Genomic DNA, 24,690 nt, shown 5'->3' on the forward strand with positions numbered 1-24,690 from the left:
AATTTAAATTTATAAATTAATTTCCTTCGGGGATAATTCAAAACATGTTCAAATTTTCTTAGAATAGTCTGTATCTTCAAAATTATAAAATTTCTACATGAGAGAAACATTTTTCTGAATTTGCTGAGTATAGAAAGTTTATACATTAGCTTCATATGTAACCGTAGTCAAGCTTGTCTACACTTTAGAGTTATCCAGTTCTAAATTAACAAAGTATTTTGAGAGGAAAGGATTTCCATAATTTCTATCTGCAGCGTGCACAGAGGGGCTTAGCTGAAATTGTTACTTAAACCAGAACTGTTTTGCTATCTTGTGGCTGTAACATTCTAATTACCACGTATTTCAGTGTGAATAATGAATTCCCTTTGTCCCCTTACAAATAAAGCCCCCCAAACTGCCTTTCCCCAACTAATGAATATAAAAATGCCTTTGTTTAGAAGCAGTGTTACTGCAAATGATGGTTTTTTTCTGTTTTACTTTTAAAAATCATACTGATGTTGATTATAAATGTTTTTAATATCACTTTGCTTTTGATTTCACACAAAAATATTTTAAACTTTTAAGCTAATTTATTTTTCTTTAGAACAAGGTACTTAAATAGTAATGAATCTTTCACATTTGATCTGGTATTAAAAGAATTTCTGTAATCCTGTATGCTAAGTGTTTGGTCATAGCTTGGAGTGATCCACATCATCTGGTTGTTTTCCTGCTATTCTTTTCCTCCCTTAATTTCTTAACTTTTTGAGATTTGTTTTCATAAAGATCCACCTTTACTCTTTAAATAGAAATACTTCAAAAGGAACTTTGATTATTAGGTGTTATGTCCTATTTATCCAGCAATTCCCACACACACAGAAAAACAACCAGCTTTTTAATGGGGCATCTACTCCATCCTACTCTGTCACTTTAACTAATGATTTTTGCTTTAAGCATATCTTAATAACCTGTTTGGGCCTCAGTAGTAAAGTGAAGGACTCAGCTTCATAGATGACCACAAGATTCCTTCTAGCTGCCATAATTTTCTACCCATATGGTTTCTTTTGTTAATCCTTAAGAAGTTTTTCCAGTTGAAGATTCTGTACTTCTGAGAACTTATTCCAAGTGATAGAATAGGCTGAACACATACAGGTTTAAGTATAGACATAGCTAATTAAATCTGCTACTGATGAGGATTATAAATATTTGAGCCAATCAAACCATTCCCTTTGGCCTTAGGAAATTGAAAGTCTCTTCTAGCTCCCTACTGTACTTTTCTAAGGATTGCAAAGCTTAGAATTATAAAAGAAATAACTAACATTTATCGAGCATGGTATATCGGAAGTTGTGTGAAGTACTTTAGCAAGTTATCGCCTTTAATCTTTAATGCAGTCTTTTAGGGATAGAAATTAACATGGATATCTCTGGGGGGCGATAGATTTATGGTGCGTTATCAAGATATTCTAGGAGATTGTCTTAATACAGTACATCCTCTGTTTTTGAGAATGAAATCATACAGGGTAGACCCTTCTACACAATGCCTCTTAGTATCACTGTAGAAACTTTAATGTTGGACTGAATAAAGACTAAGTAGATCTTTCGAGTAGTTAGATTACCAAAAGGGAGAAGTTAGTACCTCTAGAGCTGCCCAAAAGAAGTTGAAGCATGCATCAGATGGGCCCTTGACCCATTAAAGAATGTCACTCTAGAATTGCAACTCTTATGTTCAGTTTTTTAAAATAAACCCTTACCAAATGTTGAAGGAATGAAGATTCCAGTTCATTGAACAAGAAAACCTATGATATTGACTTTTTAATATAGAAAAATAAAATATCCTTTCTTGTAGTGTAGCTTAGTTCTCTCTTAGTTGCTTACATTAAATGCTGTCCTCCCTTCATTAAGTATCACACAGATGTACAAATTCAAATAGTCTTGTTCCTTTCATAGGAACAACAATAATAAATAAATAAGGATTTAGACTTAATGGTTGTGTAAATTACATGTAAGTGTGCACTAATTGAACAAGTGAGTTTTATTTTATTTTTATTTACTTATTTAGAGACAGGGTCTTCATCTGTCAGTCGATTCAGGCTGGACTACTGTCATGTGATCATGGCTCACTCTAGCCTTAAGAACTCCTGGGCTAAAGCAATCCTCCCACCTGAGCCTCTGAAGTACTGGTACTACAGGCATGCACCACCAGGCCTAGCTAATTTTTTTGTAAAGATGGGAGTTTTGCCATATTGCCCAGGCTGGTCTTGAACTTCTGGGCTCAAGCTGTCTGCCTACCTTAGCCCACCAAAGTGCTGGAATTACAGGTGTGAGCCACTGGGCCCAGCCAGAACATGTGAATTTTAAATATCAGTATACTTAGTAGGATGAGATATAGGTAAATTTTTAAATTTTTAAAATAATTGAGCCATATTAAATGATTAACCTAATTTATTTGCATATGAATGAAGTCTATTAACTAAGATTTATAATATAGTAAGGCATATTGCATTTATTACATTTTAGATAAGTCAGCACACTTTTACATTTTCAACAGTAGACTTAAATTCAGTTTGACAGTTTTAGCTTTTCATCATTTCAGTCTTCAAAGTGATTATTAGCATTTCGTTGTCAAAGTTGAAGCATACCTAGCTCTTTGAAACTGACAAAAGACCTCTAAGTTGACAGTCACCATCCAAATAAACAAGATTTTTGAGATAAATGCTTTCCAAATAAATACTCTAGAGTCTATATGTAACACTTCCTGTAGAGAGTTTATTATTTGGAAGTTTAAAAAAAGGAAAAGAAAACAGAAGCAAACAAAACCCTTCTCCGTTCTTTAATAGAGTTCGACACTTTTATCATATTCTTCTCGAAGAAGAGAAATCAATAACACTGAAGGATTAGCATTTCATAACTGTAAAAGAAAAAATTAAAGATGTTCTTACTGATAGTACTTATGAGAAATAATGAAGTAGAATAAAACTTTTAAGTTTGGGGCAATTTCTGAAACATGCAGTGATAAATCATTTTTTATTAAAGTACTAAATCAAATCAGTGTTCTCACCAATGAAGCTTTCTATAAAGTTGAGATATCAGCAGAAATTTTGATTCACTATAATCAACATGGAGCCTAAACATCTATATTAATATATTTATTTCTCTATGTACACATCTGTATCACATGTTTGATTCTGTTGCTCAGTAAAGTTACAACTAATAGATTAGATATGTGGTTCTGAAGCTTTTTGGAGTCAGGGCCCCTTTACACTTAAAAAATTCCTGAAGACTTTAAAGAGCTTTTGTTTATGTGGGTTATAGCTATTGATATTTACTATATTGGAAATTAAAATAGATTTTATAAAATATCTTTAAGAAACAATAAAAATTACATATTAACAATATTATTAAATAACCAGTTTTTGAAACAAAAAATTTAGAAGAGTGGCAGTGTTTTACAGTTCTATGAATCTCTTCAATGTATGGCTTAATTTTAAGGAAACAAAAATGGGTTCTCGTAAATGCTTCTGTGTTTAGTCTGTGGTGATAGGTTGTTTTGGTTGAACTATATGAAGAAAATCTGGCCACACATAAACATGCAGTTGGAAAAGAGAGGAGTATTTTAATAGCCTTTTTATTCTTTGTTGATACCACCAAAACTGGACAAGTGATAATTTCTTAACGGTTACTTGCAATGTGGAATCTGAAACCCTATTAATAGCCTTTTTTTTCTCAGTTACACTGAAACCCATTGGTCTGTTGAACTTTGAATGGATCTTTCAACCCATTCAAATGTGAATGATTTTGAAACACCATGCTTTGGTCACTTGGAAAAAACTGGTTCACCCAGTTATGTAGGTCTGCCAAATGTTGACACATTTTTTACAGTATCAAAAGGTCACATTTGTTAATATCATCATCAATCTTTTCAGAAGACTCATTAAAGTAGTAGGAAGCCGTCAAGTTTAGGGTGGCAGATACAGATTTTACCTGAAAAAATTAGAATTTTTTTCTAATTTTGATTTTAAATAAAAAAAATTTAATTTTATCATTGACTGTCAGTTGTTTTCCCTGAGATAGCCAAAGCACTTCACTCATTTTGTAGAAATGCTGAACACCCAAGTCTAAACCAAAATGTCTTTTACTCATTCTTTCAAGTAAAAAATGATAATGCTAGAAAGGTACTGGCTGAGCTTACTACTACAACAGAGAATACTTTTCCTCAAGACAACCAGCTCTAAAGGGAACCCAGAAGTAACTTTTACATCATGTAATATGAACCTAACTTTTTCTTTGGAGAGGTTTTCAAATGTGGAAGTATAAAACTCTAAGTTTAATGTAAGCTTCAGCAGAAGAGACAATTAAACCAAAAGCCTAAAATAACTAATTTAATATGGTGTTTTTCATTAAAAACAGTATCATGGCCAGTACAGTGGCTTACACCTGTAATACCAGCACTTTGGGAGGCCAAGGCAGGTGGGCCATCTGAGGTCAGGAGATCAAGACCATCCTGGCCAACAAGGTGAAACCCCCGTCTCTACTAAAAATACAAAAATTAGCTGGGCATGGTGACACGTGCCTGTAGTCCCAGCTACTCAGGAGGCTGAGAAGAATTGCTTGAACCCAGGAGGTGGAGGTTGCAGTGAGCCAAGATTATGCCACTGCACCTCAGCCTGGGCAACAGAGGGAGACTCTGTCTCAAAACAAAAACAAAAACAAAAAGCAGTATCAGTATCGTTGGCATAACAAAATGTATTGAATTCTATACCTGGTATCTCAAAAACCCTGAAAAATGAAACCAACAAACATTATTTAACTGATGACATGGTTTGATATTTTGACAGCAAAAACATAACAAAAGCATATGCTTTAAGACCTTTCTATAGCTGATCCTGCAGGAAGAGATATTTTATGCAAGTTTTCTTTTTAAACAATGTACTTCTTATTTTAATGTCTTTATTATTAAGACACGCATTTAAAAATAATGAAAATAACTTCATTTTGCAATTTTATAGCAAGTTATGGGTTTGAATTCAGAAGAAAAGATGATCAGATGTTAGGCTTACTAGTGGGGGATACCACCTACATTTCCTTTTCCTTCTAATATTTTCTTGGAATTTACTGCAGAGGGTTTTTATTTATCCAAAAATTTTCATGGCACTTTATGTTATTCCTCCAATAATAATTGTTTTGATCCTGCAGATTAGTTTAAACCACAATGATTCAACATTCTGTGGAGTAGAAAGCTACAGTTCATGAATCCTAAGCATCCTTCTTGTTTCAGGTGGCACATGTTCTCTCAGCACAACAGATGTTTTCAATTCGACGTCTCCTTTAGTCAGCTATGTTGCTAAGATACCTATGTTATCAAAATTTTCTCTCTAACATGTTTTTAGTTCATATTCTGCATATAGTTTTTAGTTCATATTCTGCATATAGTTCATATTCTGTCAAATGAAGAAACAATATTTAAAATGCCATTCTTCTTAGTACCTCTGACTTGCCATTACTTTTTGAATAACCTAGATAAAAGACAAAACATTTATACATTTCTTTGTATTAAATCTATTCTGACAATATAAGGGCAGGAGACTGAAATCATTCAGATAGGCACTCATCTGTGAGTCTGAAGAATCCAGTGAGGCTTACAAGTGTGCCATGAACTTTGCTCATTCTTTCAACATTTACTTAGCATCTACTTTGCCCCAAGCCTTGTGTTAGGCTATAAGCCTGATGCTAATGATGATAACCGTATAACATCAGCATCACCACATAGTCTTTGAGAGTTTTGAGAGCTCTCTGCATGCCGGGTACTGCTCTCTCCTCCCACAGGCTTTCTGACACTCTCACAGGTAACTTCTACACCTCTCCAGCCCAGATTTCTCACTCTTTCCAATGTGGAGGAGCTTTCAAAGCCCTCTAAAGTCCAAACTGCAGAATGGTTTCTGATCATCTCATATGGTCCTTTTACCAGAAATAATACAGACACAGAGTATATGTATGCTTTAATATGCCATGCATCCTACCTACGTTATCTCATCTCATCCTCCCAGTCCTCATGAAGTGTAGGTACTATCTTCATTCCAGTTTTACAAAGAAATGAAGACTTAAGATCCCATAACTAGTAAATGGAGCTAAGATTCTTTTACAGTCTTTACTCAAGAGCCAACCTTTTAACCACTCAACTGTAAAATAACATTGAATTTAAAAAATTTAAAATTTTTAAATTTAAAACAATTTTTTTAATGCTTTATGGAAGGAGTGATTAGGCAGATTGAGGAGGAAAGTTTATAAGCTGCAGCTCCTTGTCTATATTCTGATAAAAGGACCATATGAGATGTTCACAAACTACCTTGCGGTTTGGACTTTAGAGGGCTTTGGAAGCACATCCATATTGGAAAGAGGGAGAAATCTGGGATGGAGAGATGTGAAGAAGTCACCTGTGAGAATGTCAGAAAACCCGTGGGAGGAGGGAGCAGTTTCAAAGGAGGGCATGGTCATAGATATCATGGATAAATTCAACTTTTGCTAGAAAATGTGATTATGGGACTAAAATAGCTTGGAATCATACATTATTCATGCAGAACTTAGCTCAATTATAATTTATTAAATATATATTTGTTTAATATTTTGTCCTTGTAAAATAGTATAGCACCCTAGTCTCTGGTATGAAGCTATAATTTCATTAGTGCCTAGCATATGGTAGATACTTAATAAAATGTATGTTGAGTGACAACTATGAGCATTTAGTATTGTACATATATACTTTGAGCATTTCAGTGGTTTCATTTAATGAATTTGTGGGTTTTATAAACATTTTACACTTTGGCCACATGTCTAGCACCCAAAAACTTTTTGTTTTTTTTTTACATTATATTATTTTAAAGATAAAATGCATCCTAATTATATAATTACTCATTTAATTAGCCAATCTGCAATGCCTTTTATAAATTTAAGACTCGTTTAATTGTTTTACCATGAGATTGGAATGGTTTCCACCTTGTAAATTATGTATGTCTATTTGGTGGATTTTAATGGAAAGCTTAATTAGCTATTTCTAAAAACAGTTTAATTAGTTGCTCAAGAGACTACTCTCTCATTTCATTGGTTTGGATATAGTTTTGTTGATTTGTTTTTATTTAAGGATCAGGAAAATCCAGTGCAAAATTAACAAAAACAAAAAGGCATGCCACTCAATAACTCTCTTTGAAGCCCTGATACATTATCTGACAAAGAACTACATGTATCTAAATAAGATAAACATATCACTTCACCTTCCATTCCTACCATCAAGATAATGGAAAAGATTTTTGTAATGCCAAAGTTAATCACCAAGGCTGATTTTACTTCTTTATATGTTGTAAACGAATTGTCAGGCTTAGACCTGAATTAAGAGTGGTCATTTTCAGATGTCAGTATTTCTGTTTGCTGATGATTCTGGGTCTTTGTGAAAGCTGAGCCTTACTTAGGGTTAAGAATCAGTCTGTTAAGTGATTATATCCCGAGGTCTCAGGCAAGCACAGCAGAATCGAGAGAGGATAAGGTGTGAAGTCAGGAGGCCTGGTTTCCATCTTGGCTGCTTTGCTTATTGGTTATCTGCCCTGAACAAATACCTTAACATCAGTGAGTTTTCTTTTTGAAAAACAGGAGTAAGAAGTTACAATGAAATAGTATAATGACAAATCACCTTGTAGAATGTAAAGCTCTTTCTAAGTGCTACCGATGTGGGGGCAGTGTAAAAGTGTGCCTGGATTTTTTTACCCAAGCCTGTTTTCCTGAAACTGTGCTTTCCCTGCTAGTTGACAGGGATGTGCTAAATCCGAAGGGAAATTTGACATATTTTCCTGGAGCATTAGTTGTACTAAGTAGTAGTGGACTGAACGCATTTTTCTGTTAAACAAGCCTAGGTACATTGTGAGCAGCTGGGAGAACCACTCCGGGATCTGTGCACATCCCTAGTCACTGCTGGTTGCTATTGGGGGCATTTTAGTGGACAAGGTAGTAATGCACTAGTCTCTGCTGGCCAGATAGCCATAAGTAGCATTTGACCGTATCAACCTAAAATCTCCAGTTGCTTAAACTGTCTCACTTGAACCTATTTTTTTTTTTTTTTTGTAGAGGAGGAAATCATGGTAGTTTTCTCAGTCCATTAAAATGTCACTGAAAGATTTTAAATCATCCTGTAATCTTTTCTTCTTCCTCACAAGTGCCACTTGTTGCAGTCTGGCTTTCTGTGTCTTCCTTTCTAACATACTGACCAGATGTGGACCTTGTTCAGATGCCTCAAATCACTCTTAAGATGTCGAGTTCACTATGGGACACAGTACATATAAAAATAAGAATTTAATTGGCCGGGCGCAGTGGCTCACACCTATAATCCCAGCACTTTGGGAGGCCGAGGCAGGCGGATCACAAGGTCAGGAGTTTGAGACCAGCCTGACCAATATGGTGAAACCTGTCTCTACTAAAAATAGAGAGTTGTGGTGGCACACGCCTGTAATCCCAGCTACTCGGGAGGCTAAGGCATGAGAATCTCTTGAACCCGGGAGGTGGAGGTTGCAGTGAGCCAGGATTGTGCCACTGCACTCCAGTCCAGCCTGGGTGACAGAGCAAGACTCCATCTCAAACAAACAAACAAAAAAAGAATCTAATGACTATCTTTTATATGAAGAGCATCCAAGTTAGTGGTTAAGTTCTCTGTTAATTTTATTAGGGTCCTTTGAACCAACAAAAATTTCAGAAATGAAATGCTGTGGGCATGATATAAAAAGTTGGTTTGAGAAAATGCCCAAAAGCAGGCTACTTTTACTTTTGAAACATCATTATCTTGTAAAACATGCAGTGTATAGCAGAGTCATTACAAAGAAAAGTTAATGTATACCAATACAGTGGACAATGAACACATCTGTGAATTATGTCCATGCTGTACTTCTTCCCAGGCTAATTGTTTATGGAAGTTAAATCTTTTTTCTTCAGACCACTATTGCCATGTTCAAAATAAAAGCAAAATTTTTAAAGTACGTTTGAATATCAAAAATCTACTTTATATCATGAATCAATATATGTCTTTATTGAGGCTTAAAATGAATATTTTAAATAAATTACAATGGAAATATTCTAATCAAACTGTAATCCATTTTTGCCATATAAAGGAAATTAGCTTTTCTAACTGAAGTTTAAATAAGTCTGTAACAGGTCCTTTTAAAAATAACCAAATCACTTAGGCTTCTTCCTAGCCTAATCAACAGAAGTCATTAAAGGAATGAGAAAACTAGAAATATAACACCTAGCTTTTGTTTTGATATACTAGGTTGCCTCCATTAAATTAGTGAGTATAGAATGTTTGCTGAGATGCAGTAACTTGAAATAACCTCATATAGCAGTTTAAAATCTGAAAATACTCCTAATAATATCAATCTGAGCCTGCCTTTTAGTTGTATTTTTATATGTATATTATATCTAAAATCTTTTTGAAAAGGTGAAAATATTTACAATTCAAGAATTTTGCACTAAAGTTCCTCATTGTTGAAAAAGTGTTAGAGCTTCTCTGATTTCACCTTCTCTATTGTAACAGAACAATAATAGTGTTTCTTTAAGTCTTGCAGGTAATGGATATCAAAAATTGGGTAAAAATTGACAAAAATTAAAATGTAATGACACGTTTCTCCAGGTATCCCCTCAGGTTCATGGGGGTTGGGGGGAAGATCGAGAGGACCTTCTCATGAAGGCCAGTTTCAGCTTTTCATTAGGAGGAGCCAAGGAAGAATGTTGTTACACAACCGTCACTCCTGGTAACCGAACATTATATAGTGTTAGATTAGAACATTTTATTCTTATTATGTAATTTTGTGTATATTTGCATGTTGTTACATAATTCAGAATAAGGACATCTTTTATTTATTGTATAAAATTGCTACCTATCAGGACTAAGAATTTATAACTGAAAAAATAAGACTGTATCTTATGAATTAACTTTAAGATCACCTAAGATATCTGCACAATGATATGTAAAATCATAAAGAAATAATTTACAAAGGAGACTGAAAGAGGTAGGAGTTGATTATGCCCATTCAAGCACAGACCTAAAGTGAGGGAAGACCCATGAAATGGACGCTGAGTATTCTAGTCCATCAGCAAGGCCATCCTAATTGTAAAGGTTGTTTTAACTCTACGCATTAGTATTCAATTTCTCTCACTCCACTTGCTCCAATTCCATTCCCACCAACTTCCTAATTATTTTCTGTTTGCAGTATAAGTGTGCTACCAAAAAGAGCATGTTGGTCACTACATTATGATATTAATAACTATATCATATTTTCTTATAAACTAGACAAGCGCCATTCTGATTTACCTATCAGTTTCATGAGCTTGCTATTATTAGTCTCCCCTCGAGAAATAGATATCTCCTTGTGCTAACAAACTCCATTTCTCAGCCTACTTTATTGGGTACTAGCCAAAAACCCATTGTAAATTTGCCACAGCTACCTTCTGAGGACCCACTTGTTATAGCTAGCAGGCCTTTCCCTCATAGACATTCCCAGATCTTTCAGCACATACTTAGGAGCTAAATGAGTATGAACCTTTTCTTTCCTTTTGAATTTCTTTTAAAAATATAGAGAAGACCACAGAGCTCATTTAGTCCCCATGAGATTTAGAAAAGCTAAATGGCTTGGCTCATAGCAGTAAGAACAAGGCTTGGAAGCCAAACTGTGTGCCATTCCGCCCCCTCTTCCTTAGGCATACTGTTCTTTAATGTGGCGTGAAAAAGCTCCCTCACAGCTGCTACTTGGAGAATTTCTCATATTTCCATTGTTTCTTGAAAGAGGAATGCAAGGGCTATCCTTTTTTGATCATTGTGTTTTTAGATGTCTTATGTTTAAATATTACTGCATGTGAGTTGGTCAGGGAGCATGTTAGAGTATACAACATTTGGTAATGGCAATGTTAGTATAGTGTGATTTAAATTTATTACATACGGAGATGAATGCACTGATGTGCCTTATTGTTATCTGTTTAGATGGATATGTTAATGCTGGAGGAGCTATGTAATGAAGACTGAGTTAGGAATTATGATGTGATTGCTGCCAGTAGCATAAAAACTGAGTCCTAGCATAATGTTAAGAGTTTTCTGTGTAACATAAAAATTTATTTATCCTAACATAATTTAAGGAATTTATAGAGTTCCGATACAGAAGTCTCTAATGTTTGACTTAAAATGCATTTGAACATTTCCTTGAGTGTTGAATCTGGTAGTTACTATAAATTCAAATATAGCGGTACTAAAAGGCCTAGTGATCTGAGAAGCACTAGAATATAAATGTTAGAAATTTATTCAAATGACAACCTTTCAAAATGGCATGTTAACCAGAGACAATATGAGAGGCAGGGTAGTCTAGAGGAGAGAGACAATTTGAAGTCAAATAGACATGGGTTCAGATCTTACTTTCATCATGTGCTAGTTAGGTTACCTTCAGCAAGATACTTTATTTATCTGAGCTTTTGTTTCTTTATCTATAATTGCGTTTCTTTAAGTCTTTAAAGTCTAAGTATAAAATTCTTAAAAGTCTTAAAGTCTAAGTATACAGTTCTTGTCTATAAAATGAGAATTGTAATAGCTACCTTACTGGTTGTTTTGACAACTAAACTATATCATATACTAAAGCATTTACTAGTACACTGCTATGTAATTGTCAGTTAACTAATGGAAGCTGACATCTTGTTGTACCTTGGAATATATGCTACTCTTGGCTCTAATGGAGAAAATATAGGCTACAAATTATAATTCAGGGAATGAAGGCAGGAATAATCTGTGTTTCTAAAGTGCTTGAATCCATAAATGTTTATGTTATAACTTGGTATTGGAGGTTTCAGGAAAGCTGTATTGTTTGTACCTCAATTTTAACATTTTATAGAAATTGGAGGATTTCACTAAACCTGAACCAGAAACCCATATTGCCCAAGAGTTAATCCAGTTACTCAGCACCTTCCCAATTATGCTCTAGGGTTATGCCCGCTGGAACATTCCTCTGTGGTGCTTTTTGGATGGATTGTTGACTTAGCTTTGATAACCAGAGCATTATGCTAATGATTTTAACCATGATGTTACAAAGGAGGTGGCTATTTGCATTACATGAGGTCCTTCCAGTGTCCTAGAGAACATTATTACTATAAATAAGTCGTGACCTTCAATAGTTGGAGAATTATTTCGTTGGCTTAAATCTCAGTTCCATACTAAAAACTAGATACTTGTGGAAAAGAGAGTATATTCGATCATTTTTGTGCTTTTAGTGTGAATAAATTGGTAAGACCCTTTCCTATAAGCAGGATTTGATGGGATTGCTGAGTTTGAGCATAGATGTTCTTTTAATCATAAAATTGGCAGACGTAAGGTAAGGTACAGATTGCAGAACAGTGATGCTTATATGTCCCTAAACTATTGGTTGTAATATGACCTGAGCTCACATTGCATAGAACAATGGCCATAGGTCTTTAATCCATGTCACAGTCACAAATTGTACTAACTCTGATCCTGGAAATGTAGGTCCTTTGACCCAAGGAAAGGGAGGGAAACTTCCATTTATTGATTACTTTCTGTGCCAGAAATAATGCAAAAATGCTTCCCACATATTATCTTATTTGATTCTTAATAATTCTGTACCATAAGTATTTTCAATCCATTTTACACGTAAAGAAACAAAGACAGAAATAAATCAGTTACTTGACCATGGAGGTGCCACAGCCAATAAATGATGAGTTAAGGTTAGCACTTTTGTCTGGCCCCAGAGCCCATGAGTTTCCTGTTTTACCACACTTCGTGAAAATGAGAGGCTAGATCAGCACAAATCCAGTATTCGTGGATTTCTGTTTATTGGACAAACAACAGGGCAGTAAGATCAGTGGGAATGTCTTTATTTGAAAAACAGTGAATGTGTTCCTTTTCAAGGTCACCTATTTCGCCTTCTATCCCTTATTCCTCACACTGCTCCTCTACCCACCCCTTACCTTTTGTTTTCTTTTCAGTGACATAGGCAGTGTACATTGTGGCCTAAAATCCATGCCTCATCACAAACAGGGAAAAATAGCTCTCAGGTTGGCACTGAGTAAAATTTATCATTGTAATTATAATCATGAAACAGTATTAAAATCAGAAAAATAGAAAATAATATTTTCAACACTTTATTGTAAAATGCAAAGAACTGCTATGAAGATTTGATCGTATTTTTTGAAGTATTATCATAGTACTTTAAATTTTTAATTATTTTTTCACTCAACTTTTATTGAGTGTACATGTGCAGGTTTGTGACATGGGTATACTGCGCTCAGGTAGTGAACATGGTACTCAATAGGTAGTTTTTAGATGCATCCCACCCTTCCCCTTCAGTAGCTCACAGTATCTATTGTTCCCAAGTTCATGTCTGTGCTTGCTTAGCGTTTAGCTCCTGTATGTAAGTGAGAACATGCATTATTTAGTTTTCTGTGACTGCATTGATCTGTTTAGGATTATGACCTCCAGCTCTATCCATGTGGCTGCAAAGGACATGATTTCTTTTTTCTTTTTTTTTTTTTTTAATGGCAGCATATTCTATGGTGCGTATGTGCCATATTTTCTTTCTCCAGTCCACCATCGACGGACACCTGGGTTGATTCTATCTCTTTGCTATTGCGAATAGTGTTGTGGTGAACATGCAGTGCATGTGTCTTTTTGGTATAATGATCTATTTTTCTTTGGGTATATGCCTAGTAGTGGAATTGCTGGGTCGAATGATAGCTCTGTTTTAAATTATTTGGGAAATCCCCAAAGTGCTTTCCACGGTGGCCGAACTAATTTACATTCTCACCAACATTGTATAAGCATTCCCTTTTCTCCATAGCCTCACCAGCATCTGTTTTTTCTGATTTTTTAATAATAACTATTCTGACTGGTGTGAAATAGTATCTCATTGTGGTTTCAATTTGCATTTCTCTGATGATTAGTGATGATGAGCATATTTTCATACTTTTGTCATTTATATGTCATCGTCATCTTCTTCCTCCTCCTCCTCCTCCTCCTCCTCTCCCTCCTCCTCCTCCTCCTCCTTCTCCTCTCCCTCCTCCTCTTCCTCCTCCTCTTCTTCTTTTCTTCTTTCTTCTTCTTCTTCCTCCTCCTCCTCTTTCTCCTCCTTCTCCTTCTCTTTTCTTCTTCTTCCTTCTTGAGTTTCGCTCTTGTAGCCCAGGCTGAAGTGCAATGGCACAATCTCAGCTCACTGCAGCCTCCACCGCCTGGGTTCAAGTGATTCTCCGGCCTCATCCTCCCAAGTAGTTGGGATTAGGGGCACCTGCCACCATGCCAGGTTAATTTTTTTTGTATTTTTCATAGAGATGGGGTTTCACCTGTTGGTCAGTCTGGTCTTGAACTCCTGACCTCAAGTGATCCACCCAGGCTAACCTCAGCCTTCCAAAGTGCTGTGATTACAGGCATGAGCCACCGCGCCCGGTGCATATCTTCTTTTGAGAAGTGTTTGTTCATATCCTTTGCCCATTTTTACTGGGGTTATTTGATTTTTGCTTGTTGATTTGTTTAAGTTTGTTATAGATTGTTATAGACTCTGGTTATTAGACCTTTGTCAGATGCATAGTTTGCAAATATTTTCTCCCATTCTGTAAGCTATCTGTTTACTCTATTGATAGTTTCTTTTGCTGTGCACAAACTCTTCAGTTTAATTAGGCCCACTTGTCAATTTTTGTTTTTGTTGAAATTGCTTTTAGGAATTACACAAAAATTCTTTCCCAAAGTTGATGTGAAGGTTATTTCCTAGGTTCTTCTCTAGGATTTTTATAGTTTGAGGTCTTTAAATCTTTAATCCATGTTGAGTTAATTTTTCTATATGATGAAAGGTAAAGGGTCCAATTTTTATTCTTCTGCATATGGCTAGCCAGTTCTCCCAGCACCCTTTGTTTAATCCTTTTCCCGTTGCTTGTTTCTTAGGGAGTCCTTTCTCCATTGCTTGTTTTTCTCAGGCTTGTCAAATATCAGATTGTTTAAGTGTAAGGATTTATTTCTTGGTTTTCTGTTCTCTTCCATTGGTCCATGTGTCTGTTTTTATAGCAATACCTTGTTGTGTTGGTTATTATAGCCTTATAACTTAGTCTGAAGTCAGGCAGTGTGATACCATACCTCCACCTTTGTTCTTTTTGCTTAGGATTGCTTTGTCTAGCCGTGCTCTTTTTTGGTTTCATATATGAATTTTAGAATAGATTTTTCTAATTCTGTGAAGAATGATGTTGATCGTTTGATAGGAATAGTGTTGAATCTATAAACTGCTTTGGGCAGTGTGGCCATTTTTATGAATTGATTCTTCCAGTCTGTGAGCATGGGATGTTTTTCCATTTATTTGTGTCATCTTTGATGTCTTTCAGCAATGTTTTGTAGTTTTCCTTGTAGAGATCTCTTACCTTATTGGTTAGCTGTATCCCCAGGTATTTTGTTTTCTTTATGGCTATTTTGAATGGGATTATATTTTTGTTACTGGGTTTGTTTTTTGTTTGTTTGATTGGTTGGGTTTTTTGTTTGTTGGTTTGTTTTTTGTTTTTTGCAGAATCTCTCTCTGTTGCCCAAGCTGGAGTCCAGTGGTGCAATCTCAGGTCACTGCAACTGCCACCTCTCAGGTTCAAGTGATTCTCCTGCCTCAGCCTCTTGAGTAGCTGAGGTTTACAGGTACCCACTACCATGCCCGGCTAATTTTTGTATTTTTTTTTAATAGAGATGGGGTTTCATCATGTTGGCCAGGCTGGTCTCAAACTCCTGACGTCAAGTGATCCTCCCGCCTCAGCCTTCCAGAGTGCTGGGTTTACAGGCGTGAGCCACTGTGCTCAAACGGGATTATGTTCTTCATTTGACTCTCAGCCTGGACATTATTGGTGTATAAAAATACTACTGATTTTTGCACATTGATTTTGTAACCTGAAACCTTACTAAAATAGTTTATCAGTTCTGGTGGCCTTTTGGCAGAGTCTAATTTAAAGTTTCCTAAGCATAGAATCATATCATTAATGAAGAATAATAGTTTGACTTCTTTTTTTGTTTGGATGCCTTTTATTTCTTTCTCTTGCCTGATTGCTCTGGCTAGGACTTCCTCCTTGCCATTTTTATAGTCCTTCTCTCTATATTGCAGATGGTATGGACAAAGGCAGAAACAGAGGATTGTGGAATCTACCCGTCCCATTATCCAGGCCTCATTCACATGAACCTTCAGAATTGATATCTGTGTCAAGGATGGGCAGGATCACTGGATGCGATGGCTCATGCCTGTAATTCCAGTACTTTGGGAGGATGAGGCCAGTGAATCACTTGAGTCCAGGAGTTCCAGACCAGCCTGAGCAACATGGAGAAACTCCACCTCTACCAAAAAAAAACAAAAATTATCTGAGTGTAGTGGCATGTGCCTATAGTTCCAGCTACTCGAGAGGCTGAGGTGGGAGGATCAGTGGAGCCCAGGAGGTTGAGGCTGCAATGAGCTGTAGTCACAGCACTGCACTCCAGTTTAGGCAACAGAGTAAGGCCTTGCCTCAAAAGAAAGGATGGGCAGGATCAGGTGTGACAACAGGTCACAGATTCCCCGTCAAAATAACAAGCTAGATACTGGTGATGTTTCTATCAAGAATGACCTTGTAGGGACCTTGTAGGGATGTACCCAACCAATTTAGACTCCCACTGAGTTAAACCATTTTCTTCTGTTTTATAGGGCCAGAATATGAGAGGTGCTATATGCCTAACACCTTATGTTTATATACTACTCTCATAAGGTAGCAGAAAGAGCTATCAGGCTTTGAAGACAAAAGATGGGGATTCTGAGCTCAGACCTCCACATCCTGACTGTGTGAAACTGAGCCCCAGTTTCCTCATCGAGAAAGTGACCATTATGCAACATACTTCCCAGGATGGCTGTGGGACCAATAAATAGGACAGCCTTGGGAAGCATCAAGCAGTGTTCTTGGATCCTTAACAATACTTAGTATCTCCTTTTCTTGCCACTTTCCATTTCCCTTCTAACCCTGCTTCCTCAGCTGGCATACATGTCATTATATGACTTTTAAAAAATAGGATTAAGGCCAGGCGCAGTGTGGCTCATGCCTGTAGTCCCAGCACTTTGGGAGGCCAAGGGGGCGGACATGAGGTCAGGAATTCAAGACCAGCCTGACCAACATGGTGAAACCCAGCGTCTACTAAAAATACAAATATTAGCTAGGCATGGTGGCGTGCACCTGTAATCCCAGCTACTCAGGAAGCTGAGGCAGGAGAATTGCTTGAACCCAAGAGACGGAGGTTGCCGTGAGCCGATATTGTGCTACTGCACTGCAGCCTGGGGGACAGAGCGAGACTTCATGTCAAAAAAATAAAAATAAAAAAGGATTAGATCCAGAGTGTGGGTAATTGGGTAGGGACAAAACACAATGGGAAGGGCAGTGTTTCCAGGCATGCTTATGTGGTACAAACCTAAAGCAGATGACAGACTCCTTGAGGGCAGGGACCTGTGTCTTATTCTTACACTATATACCTAAAGCTAATATTGGGCTCAGCTACAGCTAATATTGAGCTAATACTGCTCATGATAGGATTAAAATGTAATCCTAGCATTTATTGGGTACTTAGTGCCTGCAGATAGTCTTTGCATCTTTTGTATGTCATTTCTTTAAACTTCCCAGTAACCTGTGAGACCTGCATTATACCTATTATGTAGATGAGGTAACCAAGGCACAAAGCAGAACTCCCAAGGTCCGTAATCAAACTTGTTTCTCTGATTTCAAATCATATTTTCTTTATTATGCCACACTGCCCCCCAATAAAAATAGCTGCCTTCATTTGGCTTTATTTTTTAACCAAATATATATTGAACCTTTATTGTATAACCTGCTATGCCAGATTCAAGGTTTGTGGAATTATACATAAAATCTAATTCCAAATAAACAGCTACACAGATAACTGATATGAGGTAGAATATGGTGGTCTTGAAGATTGTGAGGTTCACAAGTAAATGGGATCACTTCTGATTGGTGCAGATTATCAAAGTCATCATGTATAGGAGAGGGTGTTTGAATTGAGCCTTGAAGATGCATTTCCTACTACATGCTAAACTTGAGATCATAAGATCTTAGTTACTACATTTTTCTTACCATCGATTGATAATCACTGCTATTTTGTCTTACCATCTGTTGCTACTCCCCAAAATTGAAAGAAGGTAACTAGAGAAACGACCTTGAAGAGAATCAGAAGACTCCATGGTTTCCTCTCATTTTCTCGTCTGGGTGGATGTAACATAGTATTAAGAACCCAACCCCACCACCTACTAGCTGTGCAACTTTGGGAAGTAAACTGTAGGCCTCAGCTCTGTCAACTATAAAATTAAGATAATTTACCCCTCAGAGGGTTTATCTGTGGATTCAATGGGATTCAATATGTAAAAAGTGCTTAGTTGGGTGTCTGGAACATATGTATTCAATAACAAATAAGTGATAGCCATAATTAATAGAGTCTATATCTAAGTAGATGGATATCTACTAGATTATGTAAGCATGAATGATACACATTTGTTTGAAATGTCAGACTACTGATTATATTGGTTCTGAATTATTAGAGTTAGCAATTTTTGTTATTTACAAGCTCTTCACCAAAATTAATGCAGAAGTGCAGTTGCTGCCATGTTGAAGGCATAATAGTGACCAAACCCTTAGCCAGTTGAGAGCAGCCAATGCTGTTTTCATCTGAAGCTGTTGTTTTCTATCTCCTTACTGCACTAGGTAGCTGCACAAATTGCAGTTAATTCCAGTATTTCTTTATTTTTTTTTTGAGACAGAGTTTCGCTCTTGTTACCCAGGCTGGAGTGCAATGGCGCGATTCGGCTCACTGCAGCCTCCGCCTCCTGGATTCAGGCAATTCTCCTGCCTCAGCCTCCTGAGTAGCTGGGACTACAGGCACGCGCCACCATGCCCAGCTAATTTTTTGTATTTTTAGTAGAGACGGGGTTTCACCATGTTGACCAGGATGGTCTCGATCTCTTGACCTCGTGATCCACCCGCCTCGGCCTCCCCAAGTGCTGGGATTACAGGCTTGAGCCACCGCGCCCGGCCGATTCCAGTATTTCTTGATTAAATGGAACATTAACTCAGGAAATACAGTACAGTCTGCAGAGTCTACAGTAAAGCTTACCTCTGAATGACAAAATACTTACTTTTACCCAGCTATAAATTTTCTGGGTAACTATCATGAATATTTTTATTCTTGGTTGAATTTTAGTAACTATAGCTAAAGAACAGGAATGATCTATAAAATAAGATGTTGATCAGAAATACGAAAAAGATACTACTTTGGTTACATATATTATTGTTTTCTTTAACTTAGTAATTTGATATTAAACATTGTTGAGTAAAAAATTTTAGTACATACTAAAGTTGCCTTTGGACACTCTTTTTCTGGTTCCTACTGAGAACGGGTTAAACTTCACTTCAGGCTGTACATGTCAAAGAGTCAGTTGGCCTTTATATTTTTAGTCATCATGTGACAAAATAGGTCCAATCTGAAAAGCAATTTAGGCTAGAAAAGGAAACATTTTCCATTGCATTTCTTTTTGCAGTGGGAGCATTTTATGTCTCATGAATTATCTAAGTAAGTATACAAATTTGTGAAATTGAAACTCCTATGGATGTAAATACTAACTTTTCCCTTTTGTTAGACATAATTTTGGAAGAATAAAAGGTACTAAAGGCTCAAGTAAACAAAAATAATTTAGGGATGTTTAGAAAATCATTTGTTATTTTCAATATCTAGCATAGCTTAAGAACCACTTCATGCTCTAATTAAACTAGAATATCCACTGGGAACATAACCCCTGTAGATTATGAAATCTGAGATAAATTGTTTACACTACAAATATACTGAATCCATTTAAATACATAGAATTTTAGACACTTCAAATACAGTGTAACACTGACATTGTAATTGGTCAAACTTAATTATTATAGCACGAGAAACAGATGATTGGAGGTAGTTAGGGAACCAAAATGGGAAAATTAAGCGTCCTGTAGCATCTTAGTGAAAAAATACAGGTATTGCTCCTAAATCAGGTGTTGTGGTCAGTCTCTCACCTAGCCATGCTGTTTCTACACCAGCAAACAAAAAAAAAATCTGAGTCCTATAAATAGTTACAGTACAACTGGGACCTGTGCAAATAAGGAATTATTCCCAACCAACTTCCACAGAGGTCACAGAATTTAAAAAAAAAAAAAAATGTTGAGACTAGAGAAATAAAAGGTTTCTTCTATGTCAGTCTAGCCCACAACAAAACTATCATAGTACAGAGACAAAACTGACCATGCGAAGCTATTAGCAATGTGATATGCGTGCTCCTTGTTCTACATGAAAATAGTGTGATACCTTGCTTTTATTTTTCATCAAAATACTTTTATCAGTTTTTTTCTCATCTTTAATAAAATTGGGTTTTGGTTAACTAACCTTAGTCTATCATGAGCAAAGGATACAGATTAGCCTTTCATAATTTACCTTGCAGTGGTGCATTATTTTTAAAACCTAATGCTGTATGTATGTTAATTTTCCTCTGCTTTTAATAGGTTTAAAAAATCCATTTTGCAATAACGCATGACTCATTCATTTCTCATTACCTTCCCACTGATTTTTTTTTTTTTTTTTTTTTGCCTTGAGCCAGCAAGAAACTCTTACATGAGAGGAGGGAGAAACAGAGAGACAGAGTGAGTTGAGGAATACAGTACTTAAATACTGTTGCTTGATTTTCATTGGTTAGCTCCTTTCTTACCATGGCCAGTCTAACGCAGCCTTTCTTGTCTAATCCCTCCCTTCCCCCACCTTCTCTGCCAGGGACTTCACGGGGTGTCTGTTGCTAGAAACTGATTGCAGGCAGTATGTAGGCATCTTTCATTCAGAATGAACATTAATATCTTGAATAGAGAAGAAAGCTTTTAGAAATGTATCATTTGTCAAAACTGCATGCCTTTTAAAAAAAGATAAAGAGAGATGCTGAGTGTTTTGTATGTTAGCATCGACTGTTTTTATTTCTGTTCAGACTCAAGTTTTTGGAAGCTAGAATATAGATCCCTTTAAGAAAAAAAGGAAGAAAGAAGAATTTGCTGGTTAGTCGACCTCTGTTTAAGAAGTGCTTCATCCTCCTCCACCTCTCCGTGGTGTTTCTCTGCAGCTCTCTGTAGGTTAGGGTTCTGTGCTGCCTGGCAGAATGCTCATGTGTTAGCTGAATAGACTTCATCGACAGACATAGACCACTGTAGGTTTTCTCTCCCTGTGAATTCCAAAATGCCATCCAAAGAGTCTTGGTCGGGGAGGAAAACTAATAGACCTGCAGTTCACAAATCAAAACAAGAGGGCCGTCAGCAAGATTTGTTGATAGCAGCCTTGGGAATGAAACTGGGTTCTCCAAAGTCGTCTGTGACAATCTGGCAACCTCTGAAACTCTTTGCTTATTCGCAGTTGACATCACTTGTTAGAAGAGCAACTCTGAAAGAAAACGAGCAAATTCCAAAATATGAAAAGATTCACAATTTCAAGGTAAGAATATTTGCTTTTAGCTTTTTATAATTAAGAAATGCACATTACGTGAAATATATAATATTAAAGGAATATCTTATGTCTTTTTAAAACTAGGATGACTTGACTAAAATGTTCTTGCTATTTAAGGAATGAGATGTTTTAAGACTGATTTTACTAAGGAATAGCTGAATAAAGCCAGTGGAAATCCAGCCCTGTTTTTCTCTAATGCTGTTTTAATATTCTGTTTCATCAATGTATACTCACTGGTAAAAGTCTTGACTGATATTTAAAAGGTCTCAGTTAATGATTTTTGGCATTGTTATTTGTGATACAAATGTGTCTAAATACCTCTGTTGGATATTTTATGAGAGGATAAGATCTCATCTCTGTTTCTGGTAAAAAGCTTTGGATATAAGAGGCATGTGCTATTGCATCTGGATTGAGCAGATGGTTTGCATTTCCCATAGTTTCTGTCTTTTCTCCCCTGTTAATAAATTGACCATGATAGAAGGAGAATGGCTACCATGGGACTGTTGATGCTGCTGACACTAGCAGCTTCTCTTCACTTTTTGAGTATTTGCTTTCACCATGTATGTGTGTGTATGTGTAGTTTTTAGTTATTGTGTAATGTGGTTTATCAACTGTTCTTGAATTTTCTCTCAAGGTGATATGTGTGTTGATTCAAGCTGTATGTAGATCTTGCCTGTATTTATAGCATGATATAAGGTCTTGAAGTTCTGTTCTTTGCAATCTAATTCAGAGATTAAACAACATGAGGTCGTGCATAAGGAGACCCAGTTACATTTAATAGGTAGATGCACTGACATTTCTGTAGTAACTTCCCAGTAGTTAAGACAACTTTATGATTTGGTTCTTGATACAGGAATATTCTTAGTTTAGACAAAAATACCATTGAGGTTTTATTTTAGAAAAATAATAAGTTGGTTTCAAAATGTGATAAAGCTGGAAATTGTGATCTTTCATTTATTTATTAATTTATTCAGCACCTATAATGCACCAGGCTCTGAACTAGATAATTTCATTCCACATTTGCAATTTATTCTGCTTTTTAACACCAGTATTTATTTTACTCAAATGCTAAATACCAACTCCTGTAATATGCTCTGCATTTTCCATAGTGATGAATAGGTTTCTATGATCTTTAGATCATTTTGGGATAAAGGAGAAATTACTCGATAAAATTATGTTGCTTAAACATGTAGGCTACGTAAAAATTGCTAATATTTTCAAATAAACTAAATAACATTTTCTCCTTCCTCTTTAAACATATTAAGGACCTTACCTTTCAGCCAATACCTTGATTTAAAATGAAACAGAGGCAATTTAGTAGATTAAATACCTGATAGAAAACAGATATCATATGTATATCTAGCTTTCACTACATCTTTCATTTAGGAACCTAAACAGTACATGCAGACTTCTAGGCCTCAGTTTCTTCTTGCATGATATACAACCCGGTCTGACAGAATTTTTATCAGGAAAATGACCCCAAATAAATCCCTTTGCCAATGTGAATTTATGTCACAAAAGAAGTCATTTAGGTTGCTAATAAATAAGAAATTATATGTACACTGTTTAGAAATGGCTGAGGTCTTAAATGTATCTCCAAAGATGTACTCTGATTTGTTCAGCAAAACAGATTGACCAACTAAGAATGCTATTTGAGTGCTAAGTCAAGTTCATTATACATGCTTTTTATCAATTCAAGAATTTTCATAAACAAACTCTCTCTTTTTTTGGTTGTATCTTCCAGTTGTTTCTCAATTTTAACATATGACTTTAATGAATGAATTCTACACAGCCCGAAAATGCTGACTCTGTGATCAGTTGTGACTCCTACCTTGTATCTAAACTACTTTAAAGAAACTTGGGGTTTTGTTGTTGTTTGGTTGGTTGGTTGGTTGTTTTTGCCTTAAAAAAATAGAAAGCTTCTTCCTTCTCTGGAGCTGAAAAATAATGAAAACCAGCTTGGACTTGTTCTTAAAAAAGAGTATTTATGCTTAAGAAAGAGCTCATTTTAGACAATGAGTTGCATTACATATTATTTAGAGTTGCTAATAAGGTCAGAAGTCTTAGAATTGACTCTTTTCATTGAAATCATTCTCTGTTATTTAAAAAATGTTTCTGTGGGGTGGCATTATAAAAATTAGAAAAGAAAGAAGGGAAGAAAGTCATACTTGACTTCCAAGAACACCCCCAAAGAGAATTCAGACTGTGGCAGGAGCAGTTAGTTCTCTACCACACAGACGCTCACTTAGAAGGCCATTGCTTGTGATATACATATGTATGTATGTATGTACAGTTCAGAAATGTATGTGGGGATAACCCATAGCATTTCCATGATGATAATCATTCATACGTCCTTGCCATTACTTTTTTTTTTATGGTGGTAAAGTGTATTCTGTATAACCACGAGCCCACTCACCAAAGCCTCATTTCAATGTGGTTTTCTTTTTTGCTTCTTTAACTGCCTTGTTATGTAATACTGCTCTGTGGAGTCGAACAGCTGTCAAACCTTATTTTAGGGGGTGAAGCCAAGAATGCCTTCTACCTGTGGTGAAAGCAATCACCAAGGTGAAAGCCAAACAAACCAACTGGACCTAACTTCGGCCTGCAGACAGGGGTTTGTTTCTTTTTTGGGTTTAGGGGTTTTTTAGAATAAAACAGGAAGGTTTCCATTTTGCTATGTTATGTAACACAGTCTCTCTCTCTCTCTCTCTCTCTCTCTCTCTCTCTCTCTCTGTTACTTATAAGGATTTGAGAAAGCATCTGTCACAAGAAGGATAGTTTTATCTCTTAGGGAGGTTATTTTACAGATAAATGCACCAAATCCTCTAAAAACTATTAGCTAATACTGTAAGTCATCTACATCAATTAGAATGAAAATAATTGTAACTGTCCCCCCATCAACCTTTCATTTTAAGAACTCCCTCATCCTAATCCCCCCACCACATATACAGAAAAAGAGAGGGAGGGAGGGAGAGAGAGAATGAGAGAGAGAGAGAGAGAGAGAGAACAAAACAAAACTACCTCTAAGATTAAAAATAGGCACCCCTCCAGTAGTGATTGCGCCATACATTCTGAGTTTTTCTGGGTAAAATGATAAATAAGACCCAGCCATTACCCTCAAGACTTTGCTTATTATATGCACC

General features: G+C 36.2%; 1 protein-coding gene across 3 annotated transcripts in view; it reads left to right on the top strand.

The window, feature by feature from the left end:
- CHN1 (chimerin 1) overlaps nt 1-24,690 on the top strand; it is a 190,486-nt gene that overhangs the window by 124,755 nt on the left and 41,041 nt on the right. For all 3 annotated transcript variants that reach the window (XM_039470008.2, XM_074399444.1, XM_010351868.2), the window contains one exon: nt 21,458-21,535. In XM_039470008.2, coding sequence (XP_039325942.1) covers nt 21,458-21,535 — 78 coding nt within the window. The remainder of the gene's footprint in view (nt 1-21,457; nt 21,536-24,690) is intronic.

This window comes from Saimiri boliviensis, chromosome 5 (assembly GCF_048565385.1).
Source record: "Saimiri boliviensis isolate mSaiBol1 chromosome 5, mSaiBol1.pri, whole genome shotgun sequence".
Classification (NCBI taxonomy): Eukaryota; Metazoa; Chordata; class Mammalia; order Primates; family Cebidae; genus Saimiri; species Saimiri boliviensis.